At 44.1% G+C, this 13,204-nt stretch overlaps 1 protein-coding gene across 1 annotated transcript in view; it reads left to right on the forward strand.

Moving 5' to 3' along the window:
• HERC2 (HECT and RLD domain containing E3 ubiquitin protein ligase 2) overlaps positions 1–13,204 on the forward strand; it is a 176,397-nt gene that overhangs the window by 48,878 nt on the left and 114,315 nt on the right. Inside the window, exons 17-20 of the mRNA XM_090263730.1 lie at positions 4,268–4,468; positions 8,042–8,270; positions 8,458–8,576; positions 11,976–12,154. Of these exons, the coding sequence (XP_090119856.1) occupies positions 4,268–4,468; positions 8,042–8,270; positions 8,458–8,576; positions 11,976–12,154 (728 nt within the window). The remainder of the gene's footprint in view (positions 1–4,267; positions 4,469–8,041; positions 8,271–8,457; positions 8,577–11,975; positions 12,155–13,204) is intronic.

Genomic DNA, 13,204 nt, shown 5'->3' on the forward strand with positions numbered 1-13,204 from the left:
TCAGTCTTTTAACATCATTAACATTGTTTGCTGTGGTGTTCGCGGCAGGGTCTGTGGTAGATGCTGGACGCGTCCTCATCTGATCAAGGAAGTTTCCTTCACCTCCTGCTTTTTTCTCCTGAATAGTTGTTCATACTAAAGAAAATTTTTTTATGTGGAACTCTATGAGGAGCTGCCATACTGGTCCCGCAGCAGCTGCACGACGTGTACGTTTCTCCCAGTAGGCACACGGGTTTTATTTCTCCACGCCCTTGCAACACTGTGTCCCATTTTTAAAAATAATCTTTAATTTCTTTAAAGCTTTTATTTATTTATTTTTAGAGGGCAGAGAAGTGAGTGAGAAAGAGACGGAGAAAACATCGGTGTGTGCGATTGGTTGCCTCCTGTGCCCCCAGCTGGGGGCCTGTGCCCTGCGCTCCGTCCCTGAGCCGCACCAGCCAGGGCTGTGCCCCAGTCTTTAAAAGCCGTCTCATGGCTGTGAAGTGGTGTCACATTGTGGTTTTGATTTGCATGTCCCCAATGCAAAAGATGTCGAGCATCTTTTCATGTGATTATGGACTGTCGATATGTATTTTCTTTTATATTTATTATTTTTTTACTTAATTTTATTGTCGTTCAGTTTCAGTTGTCCCAATTTTTCCCTGGTTGCTCTCCCCTGCCCCGCCCCCTCCCCCTCCCACAGTCAGTCCCCACCCTGCTGTCCGTGTCCGTGGGTCATTTGTACGTGTTCCTTGACTAGACCCTTCCCCTCCTTCCCCACATTATCCCCCTCCCCTCTGGTCCCTGTCAGTCTGCTCCTTATTTCCATGTCTCTGGTTCTGTTTTGCTCGTTTGTTAGAGAAAGTCTTTGCGCCATGTTGAACGAGTGCTTCCTTCCTTCCTTCCTTCCTTCCTTCCTTATCTCTTTGTCTTTTTCCTGTTGTAGGAGTTCATAATATATTGTGGATTATCAGGTGTATGATTTACAACTATTTTTTTCCCATCTGTGCTTGTCTTTTTATTCTGTTGATAGTATTCTTTGATACACAGAAGTGGTTAATTTTGAATAAGTCCACTTTATTTTTACTTTTGTTGCCTGTGCTTTTGTCATGTAGATTTCCCCCAGTGTTTGCTTCTAATACTTTTATAGTTTTGGCTCTTATGTATAGGTCTTTGACCCTTTTTGAGTTAATTTATGTGTATGGTGTAAGGTAAGGGTCCAACTTGATTCCTTGCAGTTTTCCCAGCACCATTTGTATTTAGGAAAGATCCTCCTTAATGGTCTGGGCACTGTCAAAAATCAGTTGACCACATAGGCAAGGATTTATTTCTGGACTGTGCTGTTTCCTTGGTCTGTATGTTTGTCTTTATGCCTGTACTACCTTGTTTTGTGTAGCTTTGTAGTAAGTTTTGAAATAATAATTCAGAGTCTTCCACTGTTGTTCTTCTTTTTCCAGATTGTTTTGGTTATTGAGATTCCATATGAATTTTAGGATGGGTTGATCAGGATTTATTTTACGTATTTTCAAGCTTATGTTTTAGGTGCATACATATTTAGGATTTTTTTGTTGTCTTTGTGAGCTGACCCTCCTGTTATTATGCAGTGTTCTCCCTTTATCTTTGATTTTCCTTACTCTGAATTTTTTTGTCTGATTTTTATGTAGTATTCTTAATTTTCATTTGATTTGTGTTTGCATAATATAAATTTTCTATCCTTTTACTTCAAAAATTTAACGAGCTTTGAAATAATATATATTCACAGGAAGTTGCCAGTTCTGTCTGATCTTGTTTACTGTAGCTGTATAAGAAGTCTACGTTCTAGTTCTTTTGCCTTTCCATATAAAATTTATAATAATCTTGTCTATATCTGCAAAAATATCTTTATTGGATTTTGACAGGAATTGTGTTCAATTTGTGGAAAATTGACATTTTTTGCTATATTGTGTCTTCTAATCTATGAAAATGGTGTGCCTAAACATTTATTTATTTATTCTTTGATTTCATTTATGAGTGTGTTTAGTATGGAAATTCTGTACACATTTTGTTAGATTTACTCCTTTTACTTTTATCCTGCCTGTCTCATTATGTATGTATAGTTCCCCCTTACCTGCGGGGGACATGTGAGAAGACCCCCTGGCGGACACCTGAAGCCACAGATAGTACTGAAAACTATATAGACTGTGTTTTTTCCTGTACTTACCTACCTGTGTTCAAGTTTAATTTATGAATTGGGCACAGTAAGATAATTAACAGTAACCGATAAAATAGAGCAATTATAACTGCACGGTAACAATATTTACACGAATGGGGTCTCTTTGTCTCAGAATATCTTACCGTACTGTACATGCAGTGTGCACGTGCTAGACACGGGGATTCGCGTCCTGGTGGGTATGGCGCGGGATGGTGTGGGATTTCCTCCTGCTACTCAGAACGGGGTGCAATTGAAAAGTTAGGAACGCTTTCTGGAATTCTCTATTAAATATTTTCGGTCTGTGGTTGACTGCAAGTAACTGAAATTGCGGAAAGCGTAGTTGGATAAGAGTGCTACTTTATGAGTTTCTTGAATACTATTTATATTTGCATATTTAAAAAAATTCTTGTGTGAGTCTTTTAATTGGCATATTTATATCATTACATTTGCTTTGATTATTGATATGTGTAAACTTAGATCTTCTGTCTTATTGTTTGGTTTAGGCCTGTTTTCTATATCTTATATTTCCTGCTTTTGGAATATATGAACATATTTTTAGTATTTTGTTTAACTTTCATTTATTTTGAATTTGACTTTATTTTTATGGTTATTAAAGGGTTACCCTGTACATACTTTTTGCAGTCTACGTGGAATCAATGTATTACCACTTTAATTGGAATGTAGAAACCTATTGCTTTATTTTCAAGAGCTTGAGAATTTGTACAGAATTTTATGTTTAGTTTATTGTTATTACTAGTTTCTGTGTTGGTTAATAGCTTAATTTTATCATGTTCAGAGTATGATTTCAATTATTTTAAATAGTTATGAATTATTTTATGTCAGAATATTCTCACATTTTATTGTAGTGAATGTTCCTTGCATCCTTGAAAAAATGTACATCCAGCTGTTGTTGGTTGAAGTGTTCTATAAATATTAATTTGATCTATTTTATTGACAATTTTGTTTATTTCTTTAAAGAACTGTTTTTTGTTTAATTTAGAGAGGAAGAGGGTGAGAGAATGAGAGAGACAGACAGACAGGCAGAGACATATCGATTTGTTGTTTCACTTACTGATGCGTCATTGGTTGATTCTTGTATGTGCTCTGACCAGGGATCAAACCCGCAGCCTCGGTGTATCAGGATGATGCTGCAACCAGCTGAGCTACCCGGCCAGGACAACAATTTTGTTCTTTTTAAAAAAATCCTTACTGATTTTGTACTCATTCTTTCTTATTAGGAGGGTAGTTTTGATATTTTCAGCTGTATTTGTGGACTTACCTGTGTCTCCTTTCATTTTTATCAGTTTTACTTCTGTTTGTTTTATAGTTTTTTTGTTAGGTGCATATACTTTCAACATTGCTTTGTCTTCTTAGTGAAGTGACCATTTTATCATTATATAATGTTCATCTTTAGGCCTGATATTTTCCTTCCTCTGAAGTCAGCTTTGTCTGCTGTGATAGAGCTGTTTTCTTTTCCTTTAGCCACTTTTTATCTGTACATTATAACACGTAGCGTACCGCGGTATTTAAATGCCTTTTAGAAATGATGAGTATTCTTGCCACCCGTATGCAATGTGTCAAAGATAATATAATTAGGTTTTGTTTTTCATACATACTGACAATCTCTTTTTGTTTGATATGTAGACCATTTAAATGTATTTATAACTTGGATTTATAGCTACCATTATTTGTTTGCTCTCCCTTTTATTTTTTCTTTTCATTTTTTTCCAGACTCTTGGGTTGTTTGAATAAGTTTTAGTATTCCATTTAAACTATTGAGTTGCAAATCTGTGTAGTTTTTAGCTCACTCCCATTTGTTGATGTGCATTAATAAGCTTGAGAGCGATTTTTGAAAGACATTTTACAGTTTTAATTGTGGCAAAATGAGGTGGGGCAGTGAAATGACAGAGAAAATTGGAAGCCGATGTATGTGCGCTAGACCACCATGGACGTACATGTGCATCTATGACAGAGGGAAAAATAAGCCAAAATTGCAGGCGTTTTCATCAGTCATAGTGGTGCGTCAGGTCCCCGAGGCGGACCAGACCAGTGGCTGATCGCGTGGATTCATTGCCCGTTCTTGTGTTTCCTCCGTAGAGTTTCGCCTGGTCGTCCTGTTCTGAGTGGTCCATCGGCCTCCGTGTCCCTTTTGTGGTGGACATCTGCTCAGCGACTTTTGAGCAGCTGGACCTCCTGCTGCGGCAAGTGAGCGAGGGGATGGACGGCGCCGCCGACTGGCCGCCGCCGCAGGAGCAGGAGTGCATGGCCGTGGCCGCGCTGAACCTTCTGCGGCTTCAGGTGGGCGCGGGCCCCTCCCCTCGCCCTCCTTCCCTGGGCGCCCCGGGGCTTGTTAGAAGGTTCGTGGTCGTGAAGGCTGTGGGCTTGAGCCTGTGGAACTGCTCATGAGAAGCTTTGCACTTTCTGGTGATCTTCTTTTTCTTCTTAATCAAGTCCTATGATTTAATATTAAGAAAACAATGTTTCTTTTCTTTCTTTTTAAAAAATATTTTTATTTATTTTTAGAGAGAAGGAAAGGAAGGGAGAAAGAGAGGGAAACATCACTGTGTGGTTGCCTCTCATGCGCCCCCTACTGGGGACCTGGCCCTGACTGGGAATCGAACTGGGGACCCTTTGATTCTCATGCTGCTGCTCAGTCCGCTGAGCTGCACCAGCCAGGGCAGAACAGTGTTTCTTGACGGAGTAATTTTTCCACTTCAGAATACCAGGATTTTTGTGTAACCCATCATGTCCCCCTTCCACTCTGCCGCTTTTGCGTTGGCTTCTAAGGAGGAAAGAACTGAATATTTAGTTGCGTTGATCAAATGAGTGGAAGTGTGGAGAGTTCCTCTCTTCTCCAGATGTCTTCTACAGGAACTCATTGACCGGGACCCCTGTGGTGGCGTGTCCCTTCCCTGGGCCTGTCCGGCTGTCTGTCACCTCCCATGGCTGGTGGTGGTGGTGCTACTGTGGTCAGCATGGCGGAAAAACCGCGTCCAAGTCTCGGGCTTGATTCCTTTGTTCCGTGTTTGCCTTGTGCCGTCTGTTCTTCCGTGGCTTTGTTCTCTTTCGAGGTCCTTGGGCTTTAGCTGTCTTTTTAAAAATGAGCTTATAAAGCTTGATTCTTAAGAAGAATCCAACTCGAGTCTTTATTCAGTAGATGAGTTTAATTCTTTCAAGTTGTGATTACTAATGTATTTCAGTGTAGGTCTTCTGATTAGTTTTTATGTAAGTTCTTCATTTTATTGGTTCTCTGTTGGTCAAGTTTCTAATTCCTTTTTCAAATCCCTTTCATTCTTCCTAAGTTTAAAAATTTGATTTCTGGACATTAATCATGTTAGAAAAAAAATTGAATATTTTTGAAATCCATAAACTAGTAAGTCAATCAGTACTTCCTTTCTTAAAAATAAGGGGCTGTAGGATGCCTTGAGCCTAGACTCACCTTTCTACCTTCAGTGTTTAATTATCAGGGAGCCCACTGTTACATTGGGTCAGGGCATCCTGGTGCTGTCGGGGTGCAGTTGTTCCCAGTTGCAATGGGGAGGGTACTGTGCGATCTTACAGATGTAAAGACATGGAAAAGTGCCTCTTCAGATTGGTGAAGTAGCAATTATTTTTTTAACTCTCCCCCAATTAATTATGACCATAGTTTCTTAAGAGTCTACATTTACTGAGATGTATCGTTTTTTGTTTTGTTTTTTTCTTTTCACCAATTTGTTTTGTCACTTTGTTACACTCCCTCCTGGATACATCCTTCAGAAAGTTTCCTCATTCAGGCCTATTGAGTTACAAACTCTGAAAACTGTTCACTTCAATCCCTCTCTAGGTAATTTTATTGAGCTTGTTTTTTTAGGTTTCCTGTTACTTTATCAGCTCTCTTCTGACCTTTATTGTTGCCAATGAGAAATCTCACATAAATCTTACATAGTGCTACTCTTTCTTTGTCGCTGATTTGTCTTTCTCTGGGAGCCTTTCAGATTTTTCTGTCTTGTTTTGTAATTTTAATACATTAGGTTTAGGTGAGGTTTTATTTTTGTGTACGTAACTTGAGGTTATGATTTTCATTCACTCTGAGATGACATATCCTTGTGAAGTTCTATTTCTGTCCTTATTTATTTTGTTTTTTAGGTTGAATTTTGATAGATATGTATTTATTGCCACTGTATTGTTCATATTTTTTAATGTTTTTCTTCTTAAAGAAGACCCATTAACATTTCATGTAATATTGATTTGTTGGTGATAAACTCTTTTAGCTTTTTCTTGTCTGTGGAGCTCTTTATCTGCCCTTTGATTCTAAGTGATAGCTTTGCTGGGTAGAGCAATCTTGGCTGTAGGTCCTTACTTTTCTTGACTTAGAATACTTCTTGCCTTCTAGCCTGCAAAATTTCTGTTGAGAAATCAGCTGACAGTCTTATGGGAACTCCCCTGTAGGTAACGAACTGCTTTTCTCTTGCTGCTTTTAAGATTCTCTTTGTCCTTTTATCTTTCTTAAGTTCTGGGAAATCTTCACTCGTTACCATTATAATTGCTTTCTCCCTTTTACCTACTTTTCCCCTTGGAGAAGTCTACTAAGTGTATGTTGAACTTTCCCGTTTTATGTTCCCAATTATCACAACTTCTTTGATATTTTAACATTTCTCTATCTTTTTAAATGGTCACTTTTTTATGTTTTTGGGTTTCTTGGTGGTTTACTCAGCATTCTCTCTTCACAAATCCTTTAGCTGAATGTTGCGTGTATTTGAATTGTTTGTTTATTTAACACACACACTCACTCACTCATTGAGTCCCGGTGCCATTCCCCCGAGCAGCCAGGAGGCGGCGCCCAGGAGCACAGCCCAGGTCGGGACCCAGCGCACGGCTGTTGCGTCCCAGACTGGGGGTCGCGGCTCTTCACGCCTCTTGAGGCTTTTATTCCAGTGGCTGTTTTCCTCATTTTTAGAACTTTTATTTGGCTCTTTTCCGAGGCTTTCATTTTTACTTATGAGACCCTCATCTTCTGGGTTCTGTCCCTCCCTTGGTCTGAGAACGTTGACTTATTTTACGCATTCGTTCCGATTTTTTCTGCTGCCACCTCTTGGGGCATGTGCTTTGCCTCTTTCTCAGCCTGAGCTTTCCCTTGTGGTGACCCAGTCGTGTGAGGCCCCCTTTCAGGGAGGGTGTGCCGGGGTGTCCCTTTGCCCGTGGCCAGGAGAAGTCCCCAGAGGGCAGTTTTGTGTTTGTATCTCCAAGCCTCCTTGAGTTTCTCAGGTTCCAGATGAGCTTTGGTGTTCAATTCTTGACTTACGCTCACGGCTGGTGCAAATTTGATTTCACATGCGCTCACAGGGCAGCCGGTTCTCTGATTTCTCTGTGCGCTCTCTTACCCGAAGCCTCGTGTGGGGGCAGTGCGGTGCCCCTCCCGCAGGAAGCTCGGGCTCCGCGGGCTGTCGTGGGGGGTCTCGGTCTCCAGCCGAGGCTCTGATCTGCCTCTGGCGTCTGCTGTGTGCGTCCGTCTGGGTTCTGGTTCGGACCTTGGCTGTACCTCTGTTACCAGTTCTTTGGTTACATCGTATTCACTGTATGTCTGGTGCAGGTGGCTGGGGTGGGGCGGAGGTGGTTGTTTTCGGCTGGTTTAACCTCTCTTCATCTTGAGTATAACGGTATTTCCACGTAAGTATTTACGGTTGGGTTTACAAGGTTCTCATAAATACACCTTACTGTGGATTCGCAGCCACCATGGGTAAAGGTTTCTAGTCTAGTTTTAAAAATACACATGCTGGAAGTTTTTCCTCTGTTATGTGAATGAAGCTCCGTTTAAGGTGTTACGTGTTTAATAAGATTGGAAATGCACTCGCTTTTAGGGCTTCTAAGTGAGAACTGTTTTTGTCATTTCAGTTGCATGCTGCCATTAGTCACCAGGTTGACCCAGAGTTGCTTGGTTTAGGTCTGGGCAGCGTCCTCCTCAACAGCCTGAAGCAGACGGTGGTGGCCCTGGCCAGCGGCGCGGGCGTGCTGGGCACGGTGCAGGCGGCCGCCCAGGCCGTGCTGCAGAGCGGCTGGTCCGCGCTGCTGCCCACGGCCGAGGAGCGGGCCCGGGCGCTCTCCGCGCTCCTGCCCTGCGCAGGTGGGTGGGGCGGGGCTGCGGGCGGGGGCGTGGCCGCGGGCGGGGGCGGGGCTGAGGGAGGGGCGGGGCTGCGGGAGGGGGCGTGGCCGCGGGAGGGGGCGTGGCCGCGGGAGGGGGCGTGGCCGCGGGGAGGCGGGGGTGGCGTGCGCTCCTATTGCTAAAAACACTTCCCCTCGTTCATTTTCAGGCAATGAGGTTAACGTAAGTCCAGGCCGCCGATTCATGATCGATCTCCTGGTGGGCAGCCTGATGGCTGACGGCGGCTTAGAGTCGGCCTTAAACGCCGCCATCACCGCGGAAATCCAGGTACGGCCCGGGGGGCGGGGGGTGTACGGCTGCAGAGGTGATCGTACTGGCAGGGAGGTGGGGCTGAAACATCCTGCTGCTGCTTATGAAGAAATAACAAACGGCCTTCTGCCATAATTATTGAAAAACTAAAATAAGACTTTTAGTAGCATCCAAATATTTTCCGGTAATTACAAATCTTTTCTGTCACTGGGGTGAAATTTTTGATGAGATAGTGAATATGACAAAATGCACCCACTTCAAGTGTCCACTGAAATGATCGGGGCAGACACTTCGCTCATATGACAGGTCACTTCCCTCCCCAGACAGTGCCTCTTTGCTTTTTGCACTCGAAGTGGGCACACTCTACTTGCTCCCTGGGGTGACGCTCATTCCGCCAGCGCTGATGTCCCACAGACAGGACCATGGAGCACATGCTCTTTAGTGTCTGCGTTACGGGGCCTGGGTAGTGGTTTTCAGATTCGTCTGGCAGATGTGTCGCAGCTTTGCTTTTCCTGTGGGGGCTCCGCTGTGTGAGTGTGGCACACTTGGTCGATTGATCTGTCTCCTGCTCGCGCCTGGGATTGCTTCTGCCGCTGTAAAGCTGCTCTGCCCCTGCCGCGTACAGGTCCTCCAACGGGCACGTGCTTTTCCTCTGCAGCAGAGACTCCGAATCAGAGTTTGCTGGGTCCTAGTGGCCCCAAGTGGCTCTTCTAGGGGGTGTGGTTTTATTCGTATCTGCATGTGCTTATTGGCCTTTCACAGCTTCTTTTGTTGCTTCCGTTGTTGCAATAGTTTTTGATTTAAAAACTTACATTGATGAAAGTAGGTGAAGTAAAACATACTCACATATTCGCATTAAATTGAGGAAAATGAGAAGAAACCATAAATGGGATCACGTGGCCGCAGCCACCGTCCCTGGCACACCTGTCCTTTTCCAGGTGCTGTGCCGTGTGCTTTACCTCTGTTTTCTCTTTTACCCACGTCAGCCCTGCCCAGTGGAAAAGTTACTTTGAAATTCCATTTGATAGAGGTGGACGTAAGTGCCACACACACGTAGTGGTTTGCTGAGGTGTCAGGACCAGTGAGTGGCAGGTTTGCTACCTCCAAGCCTCTGCCTTTTCTCCTTGTGCCCCATGAGGCCCCGTGGGACAGCTGGCCTGGTGATGGGGCAGTGGGAGCCAACAGGTGACAGGTGCCGCGTATGGCCTGACAGTCACTGTGACATGACCTCAGTGTTTTTGGAGCCTGTTCATTTAGTTTAAAGATGTTCATTCTGTGCTTTTCGCTGGAGACAGATACAGATAGACGGACAGAGAGAAAGGGAGAGAGAGAGAGGGACAGACTTGGGGGAGGGGGCGCAGCTGCAGAGATATGCAGACTGGGACCTCCGCCATAATAATTAAGGGGCCAAAAAACAGCCAAAAGGCCATTTATTTTAAAACAAAAATGTTTTAAAGCTACAAAAAGGTAAACACAAACAAAAAACCCCCATCATTTAGGAATAACCGTTGCTAATATTTTTGGTGTATAGCCTTTCAGAGTTTTAAAGATGCGCGTTTACTAATATTTATAATGGGGCTCGAGTTGGTCTCACGACTGCGTGACTTTGCATCTTTTCACACATCATCCGAGTTCAGTATCCAGGCGACTGATAAGTCTGTTTGTTCGGTTGCTCTGGGGAAGTCTGTCACGTGGAAAGGCGGTCGCTTCTTTTTTAAACAAAACAGCATCCCGTTGTTGACCATTTAGGTTTTAGACTTTACTGCTATACATAATTTTTGGTTCTTGTAGATTATCAGCTACTGAGTAGGAGAATGATTATTACAAAAAGGTTCTAGGAATGAACTTGCTGGGACAAAGGCACGCACATTTTAAGGCTTCCCATGTTGCTTTCTTACCTGTGGGACTGGGTGGCCCAGTTCCTTCCTGCCATTGAGTTGGGTCTTCGTCCCAGATCCCTCCACAGACTGGGGAGGACTGTTCGTGTTTAGTGGTTCTGGCTTTTAACATTAGAAAATAAAGCCCAGGAAGAAAGAGCTTTGCTTTTTCACAATAAATTTGGTTCCTAGAACAATACTGGGTACATAGTAGGTCCCTGGGAATATTGCTTTCATTTGACTGGCAAAAGATATACCCCACCTTTTTTTTCTAGTAATAGCTTTACTGAGATATAATTCACATACTATAAGATCCCCTTGTTTTAGCGTATAACTCGTGATTTTTTTTTTTTTTTTTTTTTTTTTGCATATCCACAGAGTGACTACTGTCACCAGTCTCCGATTTTAGAGCGTTTCCATCAGTCCCAGGGAAACTGTGCCCCTACCACACACTCCCCATCCCTGCCCCTCCCAGCCCTCGCCCACCATGGATCCACTTCTGGCTCCACATACGTCCTGTTTTGAACAGTTCATACAGCGAAGTCCTGTAGTTCCCGGCCTTTTGTGTCTGGCTTCTGTCACCCACTGTAGTGTTTTTGAAGTTCATCCAGTTCATCTCTGCTACACGCCATTGTTTTAACTTGCTAAACAATATTCCTTTGTGTGGAGAGAGCATGTTTTGTTGGCTCATCCATCAGCTGACGGGCATTTGGGCTGCTTCCATTTTTAAAAGATGAATGACGCTGTTAGGAACATTCATCTGTGGGTTTTTGTGTGGACATACGTTTTTATTTCTTATGGGTACATGCTGCGGAGTGGGGTTGTTGGGTTTTAGGTTTGTGTCTAGAGGAACAGTCATGTCTCCTCACGTGGCTGCACCATGTTACACGCTCAGTCGCAATGTGTGAGGGTCCCAGTCTCTCCTCTTCCTCGCTGGTGCTTGCCCCTCTCCCTCTTTCTCAGTATAGTCACCCCAGCGGTGTGCCGTTCCTTGGTGACTGATGGCAAGCATCTTTCCACGTGCTTATTAGCCATTTGTTTATCTTGTTTGAAGATGTATCTTCCAGTCCTTTGCCTATTTTTAAACTGGGTTAAGTTTAATGAGAACTATTGAGTTGAAAGAATTTGCTCTGTATTCTGGACACATGTCTCTTTTCTGATGTATGACTTGGGAGTAGGTCCTTTCGTTCCATGGGTTGTTGCTCGAAGTCTGCCAGGCAGGTAGCCTGTGTGTATATAGGCAGACCCCGTTGGGTGTTTGGGAGTGCCAGCAGCGGGGGTCAAGATTTTAGGGACTTCCCAGCAGGGGTCTGGAGACAGTCAGCACCTGCAGCCTAGATACTGGATCTGTAGGTCAGGTAGTCTGTTTCCAAACCAAGCAGCTGAGCGACAGGATTCCAGCAGGTGCGTGAGGGCCACTGCCACCTGGTGCGTGAGTTAGGGAAGCGACAGCGGGGCTGCGGCGTCAGGCGCAGCCCAGGGTGCCTTCGCGCCTGTTTCTGAGACAACTGGTAACTGGCTTCTGTTTTATGAATTACAGGATATTGAAGCCAAAAAAGAAGCACAGAAGGAAAAAGAAATTGATGAACAGGAAGCAAATGCCTCAACATTTCATAGAAGTAGGACTCCATTGGATAAAGACCTTATTAATACAGGGATCTATGAATCTTCTGGAAAGCAGTGTTTGCCTCTGGTTCAGCTCATACAACAGCTTCTTAGGTAAATAGTCTTGATTTTTTTTAACAGGATTATTGGTTTCATATTAAGATAGTGAGATTAGCACTAGGGTCTCAAAAATGTGTTTGACTGTTGAGGAAATACTCTGAAAATTACCTCGGGTCGGTTTTAGGGTGAAGAGCAGAGCCTTGAGTACAGGTGAGCGGGCAGGTGGGGGTGTTGGAGGAGGTGGAGTGGAGCTGCTGAAGGTGCTCACTGAGAAACGTGGATCGCGTGATAAACCCAGGAAAAGGGTCTTGCCCTTATTCCTGAGCAGCCGGTGCAGACGGAAGTCACGGTGGTAAAGCCACTGTTTAACAAGCCAGTTGTATCATTGCCTCATTCTGCATGTCATATTCTACATGTGTGTTACTTTGGGAGACAACTTTGAATGTAAAAAAGGAAGCAAATAAAAGCATGGCGAGCGTGACCTTTATAGGCTTCATCAGGCGGAGGTAAGACTCGCTCCGAGTCAGGACATAAACAGGCCAACGTTGACAAGGGCCGACGCGGTCTGACGCTGCTTGCTGCAGAGTGCCAGCTGGCGGGTCAGTGCCGTTGAAGAAGAGTGACAAGGAAGTGACTGCTGCAGGCTTCGTCACTGCCCCTCCCTTTAACAGACCCCGCTCTGTGCCAGCTTGGCCCCTGTTTTACCGTCCGCTTCAGCCACGGCCAGGGAGCAGGAGCCCCTGCGTGTGTGTCCCGAGCAGCAGCGGCTGGAGCGCCTGGGCGCACAGTGAGCCCTGGCTGGTGTGGGTCGTTTGGGTGTCGTCCCACAGATGGAAGGGTCACTGGTTCGAGGCCCAGTCAGGTGTCCCTGTTCCTGGTTGGGGCACAGAGGAGAGGCAGTCGATCAATGTTTCTCTCTCACATTGATGTTTCTCTCCCTCTTTTTCTCCCTCTCTTTCTCCCTCCCTTCCCCTCTCTCTCTCTAAAAAAAAAATTAAGTAAAAAAATAAAAGAGGGAGTTCCTTACATAGATTTTAGTACATGCTAATATTAAAAACCTTTCTTCTAATTTTTTAGTTTTTCTAATCTGCTAATGTTTCCTTT

This window comes from Furipterus horrens, unplaced genomic scaffold, assembly GCF_987537825.1.
Source record: "Furipterus horrens unplaced genomic scaffold, mFurHor1.1.pri manual_scaffold_16, whole genome shotgun sequence".
NCBI classification, from domain to species: Eukaryota; Metazoa; Chordata; class Mammalia; order Chiroptera; family Furipteridae; genus Furipterus; species Furipterus horrens.